Below are 13,922 nucleotides of genomic sequence, written 5' to 3' on the forward strand. Positions count from 1 at the left end.
ATCGGCTCCCGGTAATGATGTCCCTATTGTCATAATAAATGGCACACAGCACATTTAAAAGTGTAGTGTTGACCAAAGTGCTACATCTGAGCTGTAATAAATATGCATTTCTCCCACCCATCTACCTTTTTAAGTGAGGCATATACAGGCATGCATATTGCATGAAATATTGATAAAACTAATGTATTTAGCTGTTCTCAAAAGCCAGAGAATAAAAGTATGTGTTAAGCTAGGCTTTTAGAACGGTTACAGGTGAAACTGTAAGATCAACTGCTAAACTGTTCCAAAGTCTTGGTGCTGCAATTTCTGCTTAAGGTGGGATCAGGAAACAGTTAGGAGTGATTAAAGGAGGATCCTTAGTGATCATGTGGCTGTGTATGGAACAAGCATATCTGCAACATGAGCGGAGGCCAATCCATTCAGAGTTAAAAAAAAAAAAAAAAAAAACAAAAAAAAAAAAAACAAAAAAACTTTCTTTACTTTTGGCATGCCTTTGTATTGTGGTATTCCATTATTCAGTACTTTTGTAGGAGCCCCTTTAGCAGCAATTGCAGCTGCAGGTCTTGGATCCACACCTGGTTTTGGGCAGTTTATCACATTTTTCATGGCAGATCCTCTTAAGCGATGTCAGATTAGTCTGCGAGCATTTGCGATCTGCAGTCTCCAGCGCTTTCACAGCTGGTTGAGTTCATGTTTGGGCTTCGGTTGAGCCACTCAAGGACATACAAAAACTTGCCCTGAAGTCACTCCAGCACTGTTTTGGCTGTAAGGTGAACTGTCAGCCCAGTGTGAGTTTGCTTGCACTCTGGAAAGTATCTTGTGGTTTCCAGTGTTAGTTTCCCTGATGCTGCCTCCACCATGTTGCACCTTTTAGGGGTGGTATGAGCCAGGTGACGTGTGCCTGTGTTCGACCAAATATGGTTCTTGCTGCTGTGCTAGGAGCTTCGTTTTTGTTTCATCGGACCAGATAATCTTTTTCTACATGTTCCCTGAAGAAGGCCCTTTTTGCCTGAATGCTGAATTTGGCTGGAAGGCCAACCCTATGAAGGTTCAGGGTTGAGCTGAGCTTCCATTTCAGAAATATCGAGGCTACTGTGATCCTGGGAACAAACAAAGCCTTTGATATTGTTTTATTCCCTTGCCCTGATATATCTATACCTTACCACAATCTGATCGTGGAGATCCCTTGGACTTCATGGCTTGACTTTTTTGTCCTGAGTGTTTAAATTGTTGACCCTTGTAGGCCCAGGACTGTTATTTTTGCAGCTATGTCCATTCAATTAAAATTGTAACAGGTGAGCTCCAACTAATTTTTTTTCCATATTTTTCAAGACAACTTTAAAGCAAACAGGAGGCACTTTACCCCGACTGAGTTCCACAGAAAAGGCTCTGAATATTTGTTAGATTTAAAATTTTAATTCTCTAAAAGTGTTGTAAATATTTTCACTTTATTATGGATGAATAAGTAACCTGATGGGTAAAAGTGACTATTAGTCAGTCAAAGTGAAATCCACAACGCGGTGTACAACGAGTAAAATCTGAACACTTTGAGTACCTGTCTGTCTTTACGCTTGGTATGTGTCGCATGCAGTTTGCATTTCTAGTCTGCATTTACCAGGAGCCCAGCTGCCAAAATTAAATTAAAAGTTATGAGATTTCTGTAGATTTCTGGATGTAGGGAGACGCACACAGAGTGAGAATCTGTTCCTCCCGAGAGACCGTCTCAAGTAACCTTTCTGTAATGGCTCTGCTTGTGTCTATAGAAACACGGAATGTGTTGCAGAAATTGCTACATCACGCCCAACAATTAGTACGATTAGGTGGCAATCATAAAAGATGCTCCAAAAGATTATTTTTATGGTGTTATGACTCTGCTCCATTACATTTATACTGTGGAACCAAATATTTGTGGACATGCTCTGAAGGCTGAGGAAGTGCTACTGGTTACCTGTGTAGACTGTAATCAGTGCCATCTTAAACACACATGCATGGGTTGTTTGTGAATGATGGACACGTTAAAGGTGTATCAGGATTAGGGAATAATAGAATAAGGGCACCAGTAAGTATAACACCTGATGAAGAAAATGGGGAGATTTATGGATTTAATTATTTATATTATTTAAAAGTGTAATGCGAGTGCTAAATAGTCATGTCTGTGGGATTAGGTGAACCTGCAGTGAGCTGTTTACAGAATGTCACAATAAATGAAAAGCATGTGCAGTTTCTAAACTCTGCAGCGTGGTGCTACTCCTGTTTAAAAGCAGAGGCGTGTGTGCGAGAGGGTGATGACTATGAGGAATCTCACCAGCATTACACTGACGCAAAGACTTTTATGTGTGTAATATCCAAAGGTTTTACTGTGATGGAGTATTAAAGAATTAATGACCTGCAAGTACATAGTTTACATAGACTTTCCACTTTAGCGTGTGTGTGCGTGCACACAGGTGTCTGTGTTGGTGGGAGGAAGGTGGTCTGAGTCAGTCGTCATAATATTTTAAAATACATCATTGTGTAAGAAACAGGTGCTTGTTCACCTGAATTATTGATGCCTTTGATGCACTGCATGAAGGGAGAAACTTCACTCTGCCTTTTTGTTTAAAGTACTTTTGCTTCTGTTAAGGTTTTTGGCACAGTGGGCATGTGAGCTCTTTAATAATCCACACACAAGAAAAAATAACAAGCAAACAAAACCGCCGTGATGCATCTTGTAGTTCATCACTGAGCAGAGAGAGGTCTGATGGGGTGAATAGTTGCATTTTGCCTTGAAGCTATTTGAACACACTTCTTTTCTTGTTGTTCTTAACATCTTACTTGTCACAAGACAACATCAAGAGTGTAATCAGGAAGCAGTGTGCTATGAGCTGCTTTTCTTGCTTGAGTACAGATTATTGATGTCCTTGCAGCCTAATCATATAAAAAAAATTATTAGTAGCACCTTCATATGTGCCTCCAGACATCCTGAATTAGTCCACTTGCCAATTTATTGAGATGGATGGTAGAGCATTAAGTGATGGTAAAAGTCTGCCTGGCTTATCTATAAGGGCGAGGCTGTAAAATCCCAGGAATTATTCTATCTCGTCCAGGGAAGTGAAAATAATCTGTCCAGTTTATAGCACTCTTAATAAATCCACCTTCAGACTGTGCAGAGCACTTTCCCATTAAGATGGCAGATCCAGCCAAACGGGCCCAATCGTGCGTGGAAATGACCTGCTCGTCCAATTGGACCAGAGAGCGATATTGAGGTTTTGGAGCAGGAATGGAGTGGAGTCGCTCCAGGCTGTGGTGCCCTGTTATTGTCTTCACTAGTGTGTGATTCCGTAATGTTGGGCCCTATTCGATCACTCCACTAGTTCTTCAAACTTCTCTCTAATTTGAAACGCCTCTTCTCTGTCTCTCATACTCTGTCTCTGTCCCTTGGTTTTCTTTGTCCGGTAAAGATGGTGTGGAGCAGAAGGGAGCAGGGCACTGCTGTCAGGCTTGTATAATGAGGTGCTCAAGCATGAATGCATACCTTCCCTTTATAGGGCTGCTGGTGCTGTGACTGGCACCACATGGCAGCCTACCTGCACAAGCTTCTAGAAAGGAGAGGGGGCATAGTGGATTGGAGGGGGGGGGGGGGGGCATGATGGGACTTTAACTGGACAAATTCATAGATTTGTCCCTAGTGGGTGCTCACCAAATGAATGCTGTGATTTTCATCTGTCCTCTTTTAGTTTTTTACATGTTTGGTTTTCAATATCTCTCTGTCTGTCTGTGTCTCTCTCTCTCTCTCTCTCTCTCTCTCACTCTCAGTGTGGACCTGGTGCACGCTCAGTTACATGTGTGCGAAGGCCGCAGCCTGCCCGAGCTGGGTCTCAAGCAGGATAAGATACGGATCAATGGCTTTGCCATCCAGTGCCGTGTGACCACTGAGGACCCTACACGTGGCTTCCAGCCGGACACGGGGCGCCTGGAGGTGGGCTAACACCATGCATACATGTCTTACTGTTTGCAGAATGGGGGGTGGGCTGTTTTCTGTTTGGAGGTGAATGTGTGTGTGGCTGGCAAGAGCATAGCTGTGTTACTACTACAGGGGGTGCACTTTTCCTCTGAGGTTGGATTGAAATGATCTGTTTGGTGATGGATAATTGAACAAAAATAAATGCCAGCCATCTTCAGCTGTTCTTTTGATGATTTTTAAGCCTTAAATCTGCCCAAATTGGCCATAGTGGGATGGAGTGAGGATGGGTAATGTAATTCTGTGGAGGGGTTGCAAGGTTATGCAGGGTATCTGACTGTCCCTGAAGGTGAGCTCTTGGCTATGCTATATTTAGTACACCTTGATCACAGTCCCCAGTCTTCTGTCAAAATGTCCTTTCAATTACCCACATGTAGGTTTAATGGCTAATGTTCCAACACTATGCTCTTTCTGACTTGCATCTTTAAAATCGCCCGCTATTCACTTGAAATATTTGTTCTTGTATGCAACTGTTGAGTCGTACTTCCTATTGGATAGGAATGTTGCCCGCCGATACGAAGCTGCTGTCGCCCAGTTCCCCAAGCGTCAAAGATACACACATGGGCGTGTTGTGGTGCTGGGAGATTCTTTCGCGCTAGGAGAGGCATAGAAAGAAGGATGCATATTGAGAAGTGAGGAGGGCAGGAGGGAGGGAGAAATGGAGATGAAGAACGAGCGAGAGAGGACTTGGACCGTCATAAAATGGATCCCGCAGCTAAATTTATCACAGAGCTCCTCAGCAGAGTGAGGGAAAGAAAGACGGATGAAACGGGTACAGTGTCAAGAGACTGGCGAGAAGGGCGAATGAGTGAGGGGCTCCAGCAGATGTTGGCCGGCGCTCTAAAATGGACACTTTTTTTTTTTTTGCTGAATTAAGGATGCAGATTGATGGATCAATATATGCCCATGAGTTGAGGGGAGGGATGAGTGTTTCATGCAGCTTGGTACAGGAGTTTAGGTGGGAGGTAAAGGAAAGAGGGGTGGAAAAACCCAGGAGGAAGCAGCAGACAGATGAAAAAGATGCGATATTCATCTCACTTTGAGGTATATAAGCAAGACTCCAGTCTAAGACCTCTTGTGTTTCAGTAAAGCCTGGAAATGTTACACAAGACGGTGTGTGCGAGGAGACAGAAGTGGAACAGCAGCCCCTGAAGCGTCTGATGTGAAAATCGGGCAGCATGAGTGGGAAGGAAAGGGAGAGCATCCTTCCCCCTCTCTTTCTGCTTCCTCTAAAATATGTGATATGGTGCAGGAAGGAGTGAGTGTAGGGCGACTCCGTTCTTGTTGTGACGGTAAATAAGTGTATAATGGGTTGAGCAAAATATCTGAGAAAATAAGTGTCGGAGATGGGCGCAGACAGGGTGCTTTTGGAGCTCTGGTAGAGTAATGGAAGGCTGCTTCTGTTTGATGGGTGTGTGTGTGTGTGGGTGGGTGTGGGGGGGGGGTGTGCGCACGAGAATGTGAGACAGCCGTTCAGGACCATATATATGTCATGGCAGTAGTAATTCAGGTCTGTATGTAAAATCCTTTGCCGCACCAGTAACCCCCCCCCCCCCCCCAAAAAAAAAAGGTAGAGCTTAGACTCTACAGAGCTTTTATTAAGATTTGGCTATGAAAAAATGACTGGCTGTTTTAAGCTGTTGGCAAGACTCGCTCCATCTGCTGTGTGTGTGTGTCTGTGTCTGTGTGTGTGTCTCTCTCTCTGTGCTGGGTTTCATCATTAACAGCAAACATCAGCTGGCACATGCGCATTGAGCACATAATGCAAATAAGCTTTGCCCTCCTCATCAGCATAATCATAATAAACACAATTATCCTGATGAATGTACTGATGGCAAATATCATTCTGTTTGGAATGCATCCATATTTAAAGTGATGGGAGTACAGAAACATTGTTCAATTTGCCTTCCAAGATGAATGGGGATTTCAGTGAAGGATTTGTTACTGTTTGGCTTTCAGCCTTGAAGACATTCTGGCTCGAATTTAGAGACTGTCTGATCATTTATCTCACTGTAGACACTCAATATTTGGTTTAATCGATGCTTTCTCTTCCTTTGTTACTTAACAGTCTCAGATCGATTTGGAGGACAAGTCTGGTTCATTCATGCTCAGTTTTTTTGAAGGGGCCTTTGAAACACTCACCAGTCAAAGTATGCACCAGTCTAAGTGTGTGTGGGCGGCGGGGATGGTGAAGCTTGGGTGTGGGGGTGTTGGTGTGAGGTACGTGTGTGCGCGCACAAGTACACTTGTTGCTGTGAGCTTGTCTGGAGCAGACCTGCATCCCCTTTAGCTCTTCATCCATCACACTGCCTGGTAGTACACACACACACACGCATGCATGCACACAGTCTGAGAGAGCCATCTTGCATTCATTTTTATTAGTGAGGGAATGAGGAAATATTGTTTCTTGGACAGATGGCTGGTGAGACAAGCTTGTCTTCTCTAGTTTTAGTGACGAGCTTCTCATTTGGTGTGAATGGGACTTATGACTGGCCATATTCTCTTGTCTGCTCTCCCAAAGGCGATAAACACAATATTTTTAAAAGTTCGCATCCAGCAGGACTGAAAGCTACATGTAAACAGCCCACTCCTGTTGACTTCTCAAGCACGGCTTTTTTTCCTCCTGGGTACTTTTGGACAAGCTCGAGCCTCTGAAGGGCTGCCGGCATTTGCAGTGCGCGGTTGTCGAGAGTGCGTTCTCCTCCCATCGTTGTCGCGGGTGGTGTTGGCCGCAGTATGGGCAGTGCCACTGGCTCTCGTCTCATGCCCGCGTGCGGCGGGACACCTGGACACGTGGAGTGTTGCTAGACAAGAGCCAGCGCACGGGGCTGCTGTCGCACTGAGCAGGGTGCTTGGGAAGCATGAGCTTTGGGTGGTGCCCTGCCTCTGAAGTCTCTCCCCAATATAACAGATACTGTGCATATAATTATTTGCAACATTTAACAGCCTTGCTAAGGCTTAAGAAATGGGCTCAGTTCAACTGTTGCGAAGGAGGGGAACCCTTAACTTGTTTACTAGGTCATTGATAGCACTGTTCATAACTGTCATGGGTCTCTGCAGTGAACGTCTGCCCTTCCCAGAAGTTTTGCATTCGGCTCATAGGGCACTAAACCTTCCCTGCTTCCTGATAACAATGTCTGAGGAAAGTGTAACACAATTAAAGTTGGCAAGAAACGGAATTCAATGCCCAAAGCAGGTATACAGTGTGCTGATCTCATTGTGTATACACTTTTTTTTTTTTTGTGGGGAGGAGGGGTGCTTAAGCCGCGGTCAGCTGGGTACTGCACCTGCAGTTTTCTTCTGCATAAGGCTGTCGGTGCAATTTATTAATTACACTCTCGTGACTTGCGTGCCCTTGAGCTCCGTTCAGCAGTCCCACCTGAGTTTCACCTGCCCTCCTTTTGTTTGCCTTATTTCTCACGCCCGGGCCGAACAGGAAGCAGTACGCTTGTCTGCGGGATAACAAAAGCATTCTCCAGAATTTGCTCTTCCCTTGGCAGACATTTGATAATGCCTCACTGTGTCACTGTGCTTTTAAAGGGCAAAGTGGCCTTATGCAGAGTTTGACAACCCAAATGACATTTAAAGAGTAAAGGGTAATGGAAAAATGTATGGAAAATGTTGGTTTTCTTGGAACAGGGCTCCATCCAGCTGCCAAAGCCATTTCTCATCTCCCTGTTAATGTAAAAAAATAAATAAATAAATAAAATAAAATAGATCTTTTTCTTTCTTTCTTTATTTTTTTATGTATGGGTTTTTCATCATAGAAAAAACCCCCTCAAGATTTGGCCTCTGAGAGGAAGGACTTGTGAAAGTTCTGTGCAGTTAGAGGTCGTTTGGTGTTTTTTTTGGGGGGGTGGGTGTGTAATATTTATTGCTGGTGTGCTGGGTGAAGGTTGAGTGATCTCTGGTTTTCATCACTATCCCAAGGTGCAAGAGAAATGTAGTTATCAGATACTGCAAGAATGAAAGGATGCAAGTGGAGAGAAGGGATGGGAGGAGTTAAAACTGGGAAAAGACAGAATGTGACCTAGAAGTACCTATATCAGGAAAACTAACTTTTGGAGCTCATTTGGTTCCTGCTAGCATCAATGGTTAACCTAAAACTTTAAATAGGACAGAGTAGTTTTAAGGGATTTGAAGATTTTGCAGGCTACACACGTCATTTGTTGAACAAAAAATGTGAATGTGAATATGCTTAAGTTAAAAAGGGGGCAGGAATTGTCTTTTAATGATGGTGTTTAAAAATCGAAAGCTGCTGCCTTCTTACACGTCCTCTTCTGCAGTAATGGCATCGCTTGCACTTTGTGGTGTTGAGCAGAAGCCGTTCACGACCTTCGCCTTGTCAAATTACATCTGGAAGGTTCAGTGGAGAGATCCACGTATCCAGAATACGCATCAAGCACTTTTGGGAATCCAACACCCGTCCTAGTGACAAGTGAAGACATGTAATCGTCTAAGACACTAAAGCCCAAGTTAGTGCACCCTACTGTTCTAAACACCTATAATGACAGTCCAGAGAATGGTCATTTTGGCTATCATAAAACATAAAAATGGAGTAATTAATATTTAATACTAGCCAAAAAAATGTGGGAAGATGTGTTCCATTATGTCCAAGCCTGTCTGAAATGTCAGGCCACCGGGCAGAGAGGAGAAAATGTGCTGTCTTTGCCGCACCCTGGGCACTACTGGGACTCCACCTTATGAACTGCAGATCTCCGTGGGAAACACCCAGCTGCTGGTGGGGGTAGAGTGCCGGAGTTATTTCTGTCTGAGGACAGCTACAGTTGGAACGATATGTAGGTGCTTGTAGAGGAACATTTTCACCTGCAGCACTTGTGCAAAAAGCAACTTCATTCTGACCGTGCGCTGCAGTTTTGTGTTTGAGTAACTGTGTAGCCACTGGAAAATGGTGCCAAGACTCAGTGGTGTAGCACTCTTATATGGGGTGTCTTCTCGTATAAGGGAGGCAAAGCAGAAGGGGTGTGTGTGGTTCTGTTGGTTGGTTTGGTTTGAAGCGGTGTGCCCCCTAGAATCTGCACTGGATGCTTCGTGGGTATATTTTTGAATACACCGATACTTCAGCGAAGTTACACTACAGTACCCATCCTCACCTGTCAGCACTGCGTCACTGCAGCTGTGGGGCTTTGTAAATGTTCACACTAAACTGTAAGCGTTTTGTTTTTTTTTAACGTGCTTACAGTGTAGCCAGGATTTTATTTATTTATTTTTTTTTAAGGGAAGGAAGGAAAACGTTATAGCATTTTTCATTAGTTCTAGTGGGTATTGTTTGAATTTCCTTTTCGCTCCAGACTCATGGAAGTTAAGCGCTGACGAGGTATTGTGGTTGTGGAGTCTCTGTGGGAGGAAGGCTCTTAACATAAATGAAAACGTGGAGCTCTGCCAACGGTCTCGTTGGCAGGTAGGCTACTGTGGGCTGGGAGTGGTACTGAGGTAAAGCTCCCCACTGTTGCTTTAACTTTATGAAAACACTTTTTGCAATCACCATTTGAAAATTTTAAGAAAGGTGTTTGTTTGTTTGTTTTTGTTTGTTTGTTTTTTGTGGGTTTCATTTAGATAGGAGGGAAGTCAGCATTTCTGTCATGTGACCATTGAGAGGTGAACACTAGCCAGAGTAAATGCAACACTTGGCAAATCATTCTATCCATGCTGGCTTTTCTTAAAGAATCCTTGTAAATTGGCATGAGCAAACAAGGTTCCTTAAACTTGATTCTAATTCAGTAGCACACCATAGCTTTTGTCAGAAACACTTCCTAAAAAGACACAGCTGCTTACAAGCTTCTTGAAAACCTCTCAAGTTTGGATTTATTCTCCATGGTAGAGCAAGGAGCTCTTTCTTCCCTAATGCTTCACCTTCTGTTGAACTGCTTAAGGTGCAGCATGTTTGAGGAAGTGTATTTAAGCTTGTTAGTTTGCTGCAAGTAGATTCCAGTCAAAAGGTCACATGAATGTGAATGTTTGTAATTGAGCTGATTGCATTCAGTTCGTGCGGAGGAATGTAGTGCTTATCGCAGAAACCTTTCTGATTCTGGAGATCATTGGAAGCTTTTACACCTCCTTTTTGCGCAGGTGTTTTCGTTCTCATCTTTTCTTATTGTCATTTAAGCAGCAAGACTTAAAGCAGATAGAAAGAAAAAGTCTGTCCTCCTCGCAAAATTTGATTATATGCTGTCTCTCTGTCTCTAGTTGTCTGTAGAGTCTTGAGCATCTGTACAGATCACCCAAGCTAGCAGGTTCTTGCTCGGCGCTTGTGTCTGCAGGTAATGCATTTCTGGAGACCTCCATTTGGTGGATATAGCGAGCCATCACCTTGCCGAAACAGTATATTTCTACCTCCCTCCTCTAAATGGGAAACTTCCAATTTCATTTCGAAGTGTGTTGAAATGAGCATTGCTTCTACTCCATCTCCTACCCCCCCCCCCCCCCCCCCCCAGTAGAAAGCCCAACAAGCAGCACTCCCATCTAAATGAGATTGACATTTTACTTCTAATGAAATATGCTCCAAAATTACAATCCATGTTTAGAGGTAATGAAATCATCCTGGGTCTCCCTTCTCTGGCATGTCCTCGAACACGTCCTCTCATCTCACCCCATGCTCCTTATTCCACATCTACTCCACAGCTCTGGTGTATGGTTCTCTTCACTCGCTCATACTGGCTCTTTATCCCTTTTTCTCATTCCGCCAAGATTCTCATCTCCATTTTTTGGCGCTGTGTGTGTGTGTGTGTGTGTTGCGCCCCCCCCACCCCCGTACCTATCTATCTATCTATCTATCTATCTATCTATCTATCTATCTATCTATCTATCTATCTATCTATCTATCTATCTATCTATCTATCATAAAAAATCATAAATAAATGAATATATATAAAATTCTTATATATATTTTTTTTATATATATTTAATATTTAAAAATATATATATTTTTCAGACTCTCTGGCTCTTCCTTGGTTCTTGGTTCCACGCTGCTTCATTTCCCAGTCCTGTTCAGTCATCGTCCTTTCGTATTCTCTTTCATCTAGGTTGTGTTTAGTTTTAAACAAGGTTTAAGATCTTCCTCATTCTTTAGGGTAGTTTGGTTTTAGCACCTCTTCCTTGCCATGAATGACATTTGTTCCCTTCTGCAGTATCAGTCTTACTCCAGTACTTTTTTTTTTTTTTTATTTTTTTTTTTTTTTTTTTTTTTTTTTTTTAAATGTCTCTTCTCTTCTGTTTACATTTGGTGGGTTTTCTGAATGTTATCTGTGTAAATGTTTGCTTCATTATTTAACATGCGATTAATCTGTTTACTCCACTTGACTTTCTGTTAATTTTGTAATCTCCTTGAATATTTAGTACTTGTAACATCTGAAGATTTAGAAATGTGCTTTTTGGCTAACCGCATTTGCTCTCCAGGCCCCTTGTTCAACTTCAAATCCTCACAAACTTTATAGACAAAATAAAGGAACCCCAAGATGAAAAGGGGTCAGTACTTTTTTGTAGTGTCTAAACAAGATGTCTTAACACACATGCTCCTGCTGGAAGCTCAAATTGCAGGGGTTCTGGCAAGAAATGATATATCCACACAGCCTGCATAGTTCAAAAAACAGCTGCCGCGAATGCAGCTTGGTGATGGGGTTAGATGGTCACCTATACAGGACTAAGCTGTCATAAAAACCCACTTGTCACAAAACCACCTTGTAGATGTTGTTATATATTCCATTTGAACAGCCTTTGTTCCCAGCTGCTCAGTGTGATGGTTCGTGTACTATTCCTTTTAAATGCTTCTCTCTGAGTTTTTGTTAAAAGACTGTTGAATAGGGCCGAAGTCTCCTTGAAGACAGTTGGCCCAGCTCCTCATTACTGAATGTTTCAGTATAGGAAATTTGAAACTAGATTGTCGTCTAATGTGTGGAGATGAGACCCATTTTCCTACTGGCCAGAAACCATGTTGGTAACGACACCACTTCTTTTGGAACTTCTCCCTTTCTCATGACCGTAAACAGGCTGGATACGTTTCCCTAGAGTTTAGAAGCGTGATAATCGTTAAATGCTTGATAATGTCTTAAGTGCTAGTGTTATATTTGGCAGAACACTGTCATTTATTATGGTGCTTTTCTGGGAAATCAAACCCTCCAACACAAAGTTCGTTTTGGAGTTTGCTCCTACTCCCTGATTTAAGTGTTTAAAAATGTTCAAAATTTGGAAAAGATAAATGTATCCTGACAGCTTTTCTTTCAAAATAAATAAATAAACAAAACGTGTCAAATAAATGCCATCTGCTGCTATGACTGTAAAGGCCAGACGTGACACAGGCTTCCAGTTTAAGTAAACAGCAGGGCTTTGGGGAGGCACATTAAGCATGTCTGCTTTAGCAGAACATCCTTTCTTTACACTTACTGTTTTCATCCTTGCAACTCCAGCAGTTAATTTGACCACATCTGCAGTTTGGGTACTGTGGTAAGAGCAGAATGAGAGGCCCAAGGTGATGAAGCCTCAGTTTAGATACTTTTTGACAGCGCTTGGCTCCTGGAGGCAAGAGGCGCTCAGGTGTTGGGTGACACCTGTAGGGGTGAAGAGGATGCTGATTTACTTTAACATTAAGAACTCATAACCTGCTGCTGCTCACCTACTCGTGTGGTCATGGACTTGTGAAGGACATCTGCAGTATCCTGAAGAGCAGCTGCTTGTCCAAGACATTCCCAGTGCTGTAATCACTGTAGCCTGAAGATGTTCATTCCGAACACCTACAGCGTCTGTTGCTTTTTTTGCAGGCTTAAATGCGTGTGAATGCTGTATGTCTGTCAAGTACGAGGCATGTCACTGGTTGCCAAAATCGCTCACGCAGCTAAGACGGTTGTGCCGCCCTCTGGGATTCCCAGCGATTTCCCCCGCTGCTCGTTGCTGGCAGTCTGAACCCTATTCTGCTGTGCCATCACTGGGTGGGACGGATGGCTAAGTTTCTTTCTCCCTGTCGATTCGGATCAATGCTCTCCACTGTGGATGGTTGTCAGGGAAGGTTAGCGAGTGGGAGATGGCAGTGACTAACTGAGCGAGGAGTGGGGGCGTGGTATTGCAGATTTGACAGATTTCGGGGATCCCGTTGAGTTGGCGGACGTATTTTTCCTGACTTGTAAAATGCAAAGCTCAGTTATACAGCGAATATATGGCTCAAATATATATGGTGATACTATTGGATTCCTATTAACTGCACTTCGTGGCTGGAATTCCATACGCATCTCCCTTGTGGTGGGTCGTGCCTGAATTTGGGTTTGTGGCCTTTACAGTGAATCAGTACTGGGTGGGTGGGTGTGTGGTGTTTTTTTTTTTTTGGTTTTTTTTTGGGTTTTTTTTGCTTTTATGTAAATTCTGAAGTTTTCCTCTTAACCGATTTTACTTTGTTTAATTGATAGAGTTCAATTTAGGCTAATGTTTTGTCCCACTAGAGTTGCACTGGCAGTGATGAAGTGTGTGTCTGTTAGACAGGCATACATGCACCCGTACACAGACACATTGCGCGCACGTGTGTGTGTGTGTGTGTGTGTGGGGGGGGGGGGGTCGCCATACGCGTGGGCTATTTCCATGCTGCAGTATGCCCTAAATGTGTAAACACGTGGCAGCTCAGACACTATCTGCCGCCCTGTGTCTCAGAGGACGCATCCCCTGAGAGGACCTCTAGAGTGGCACTAGATGTAGGGCTTCCTGCGTGCAGAGGGATGTTTTTAAACCCCTGGCAGCAGCAACTGTGCTGGGCCGAGGCCCTGCCGTTTGGGTACGTCCCAGCTGGGGAAAGCTGGGGAAAAAAATTCAGGGCACTCCCCTGCCCCCCTTCCCCAATCCCAGCACTGACAGAGTGGCACGCTAAATGTCTTTCCATGTCTGTTACTGCCCGTCTCCATGTGTACATACGCGTGTGCGTGCATGC

The 13,922-nt window shown here is 43.6% G+C and overlaps 1 protein-coding gene across 1 annotated transcript in view; it reads left to right on the top strand.

The window, feature by feature from the left end:
• pcxa (pyruvate carboxylase a) overlaps positions 1–13,922 on the top strand; it is a 72,572-nt gene that overhangs the window by 22,687 nt on the left and 35,963 nt on the right. The window contains exon 9 of the mRNA XM_035527368.1: positions 3,793–3,955. Within this exon, the coding sequence (XP_035383261.1) occupies positions 3,793–3,955 (163 nt within the window). The remainder of the gene's footprint in view (positions 1–3,792; positions 3,956–13,922) is intronic.

This window comes from Electrophorus electricus, chromosome 6 (genome assembly GCF_013358815.1).
Source record: "Electrophorus electricus isolate fEleEle1 chromosome 6, fEleEle1.pri, whole genome shotgun sequence".
Classification (NCBI taxonomy): domain Eukaryota; kingdom Metazoa; phylum Chordata; class Actinopteri; order Gymnotiformes; family Gymnotidae; genus Electrophorus; species Electrophorus electricus.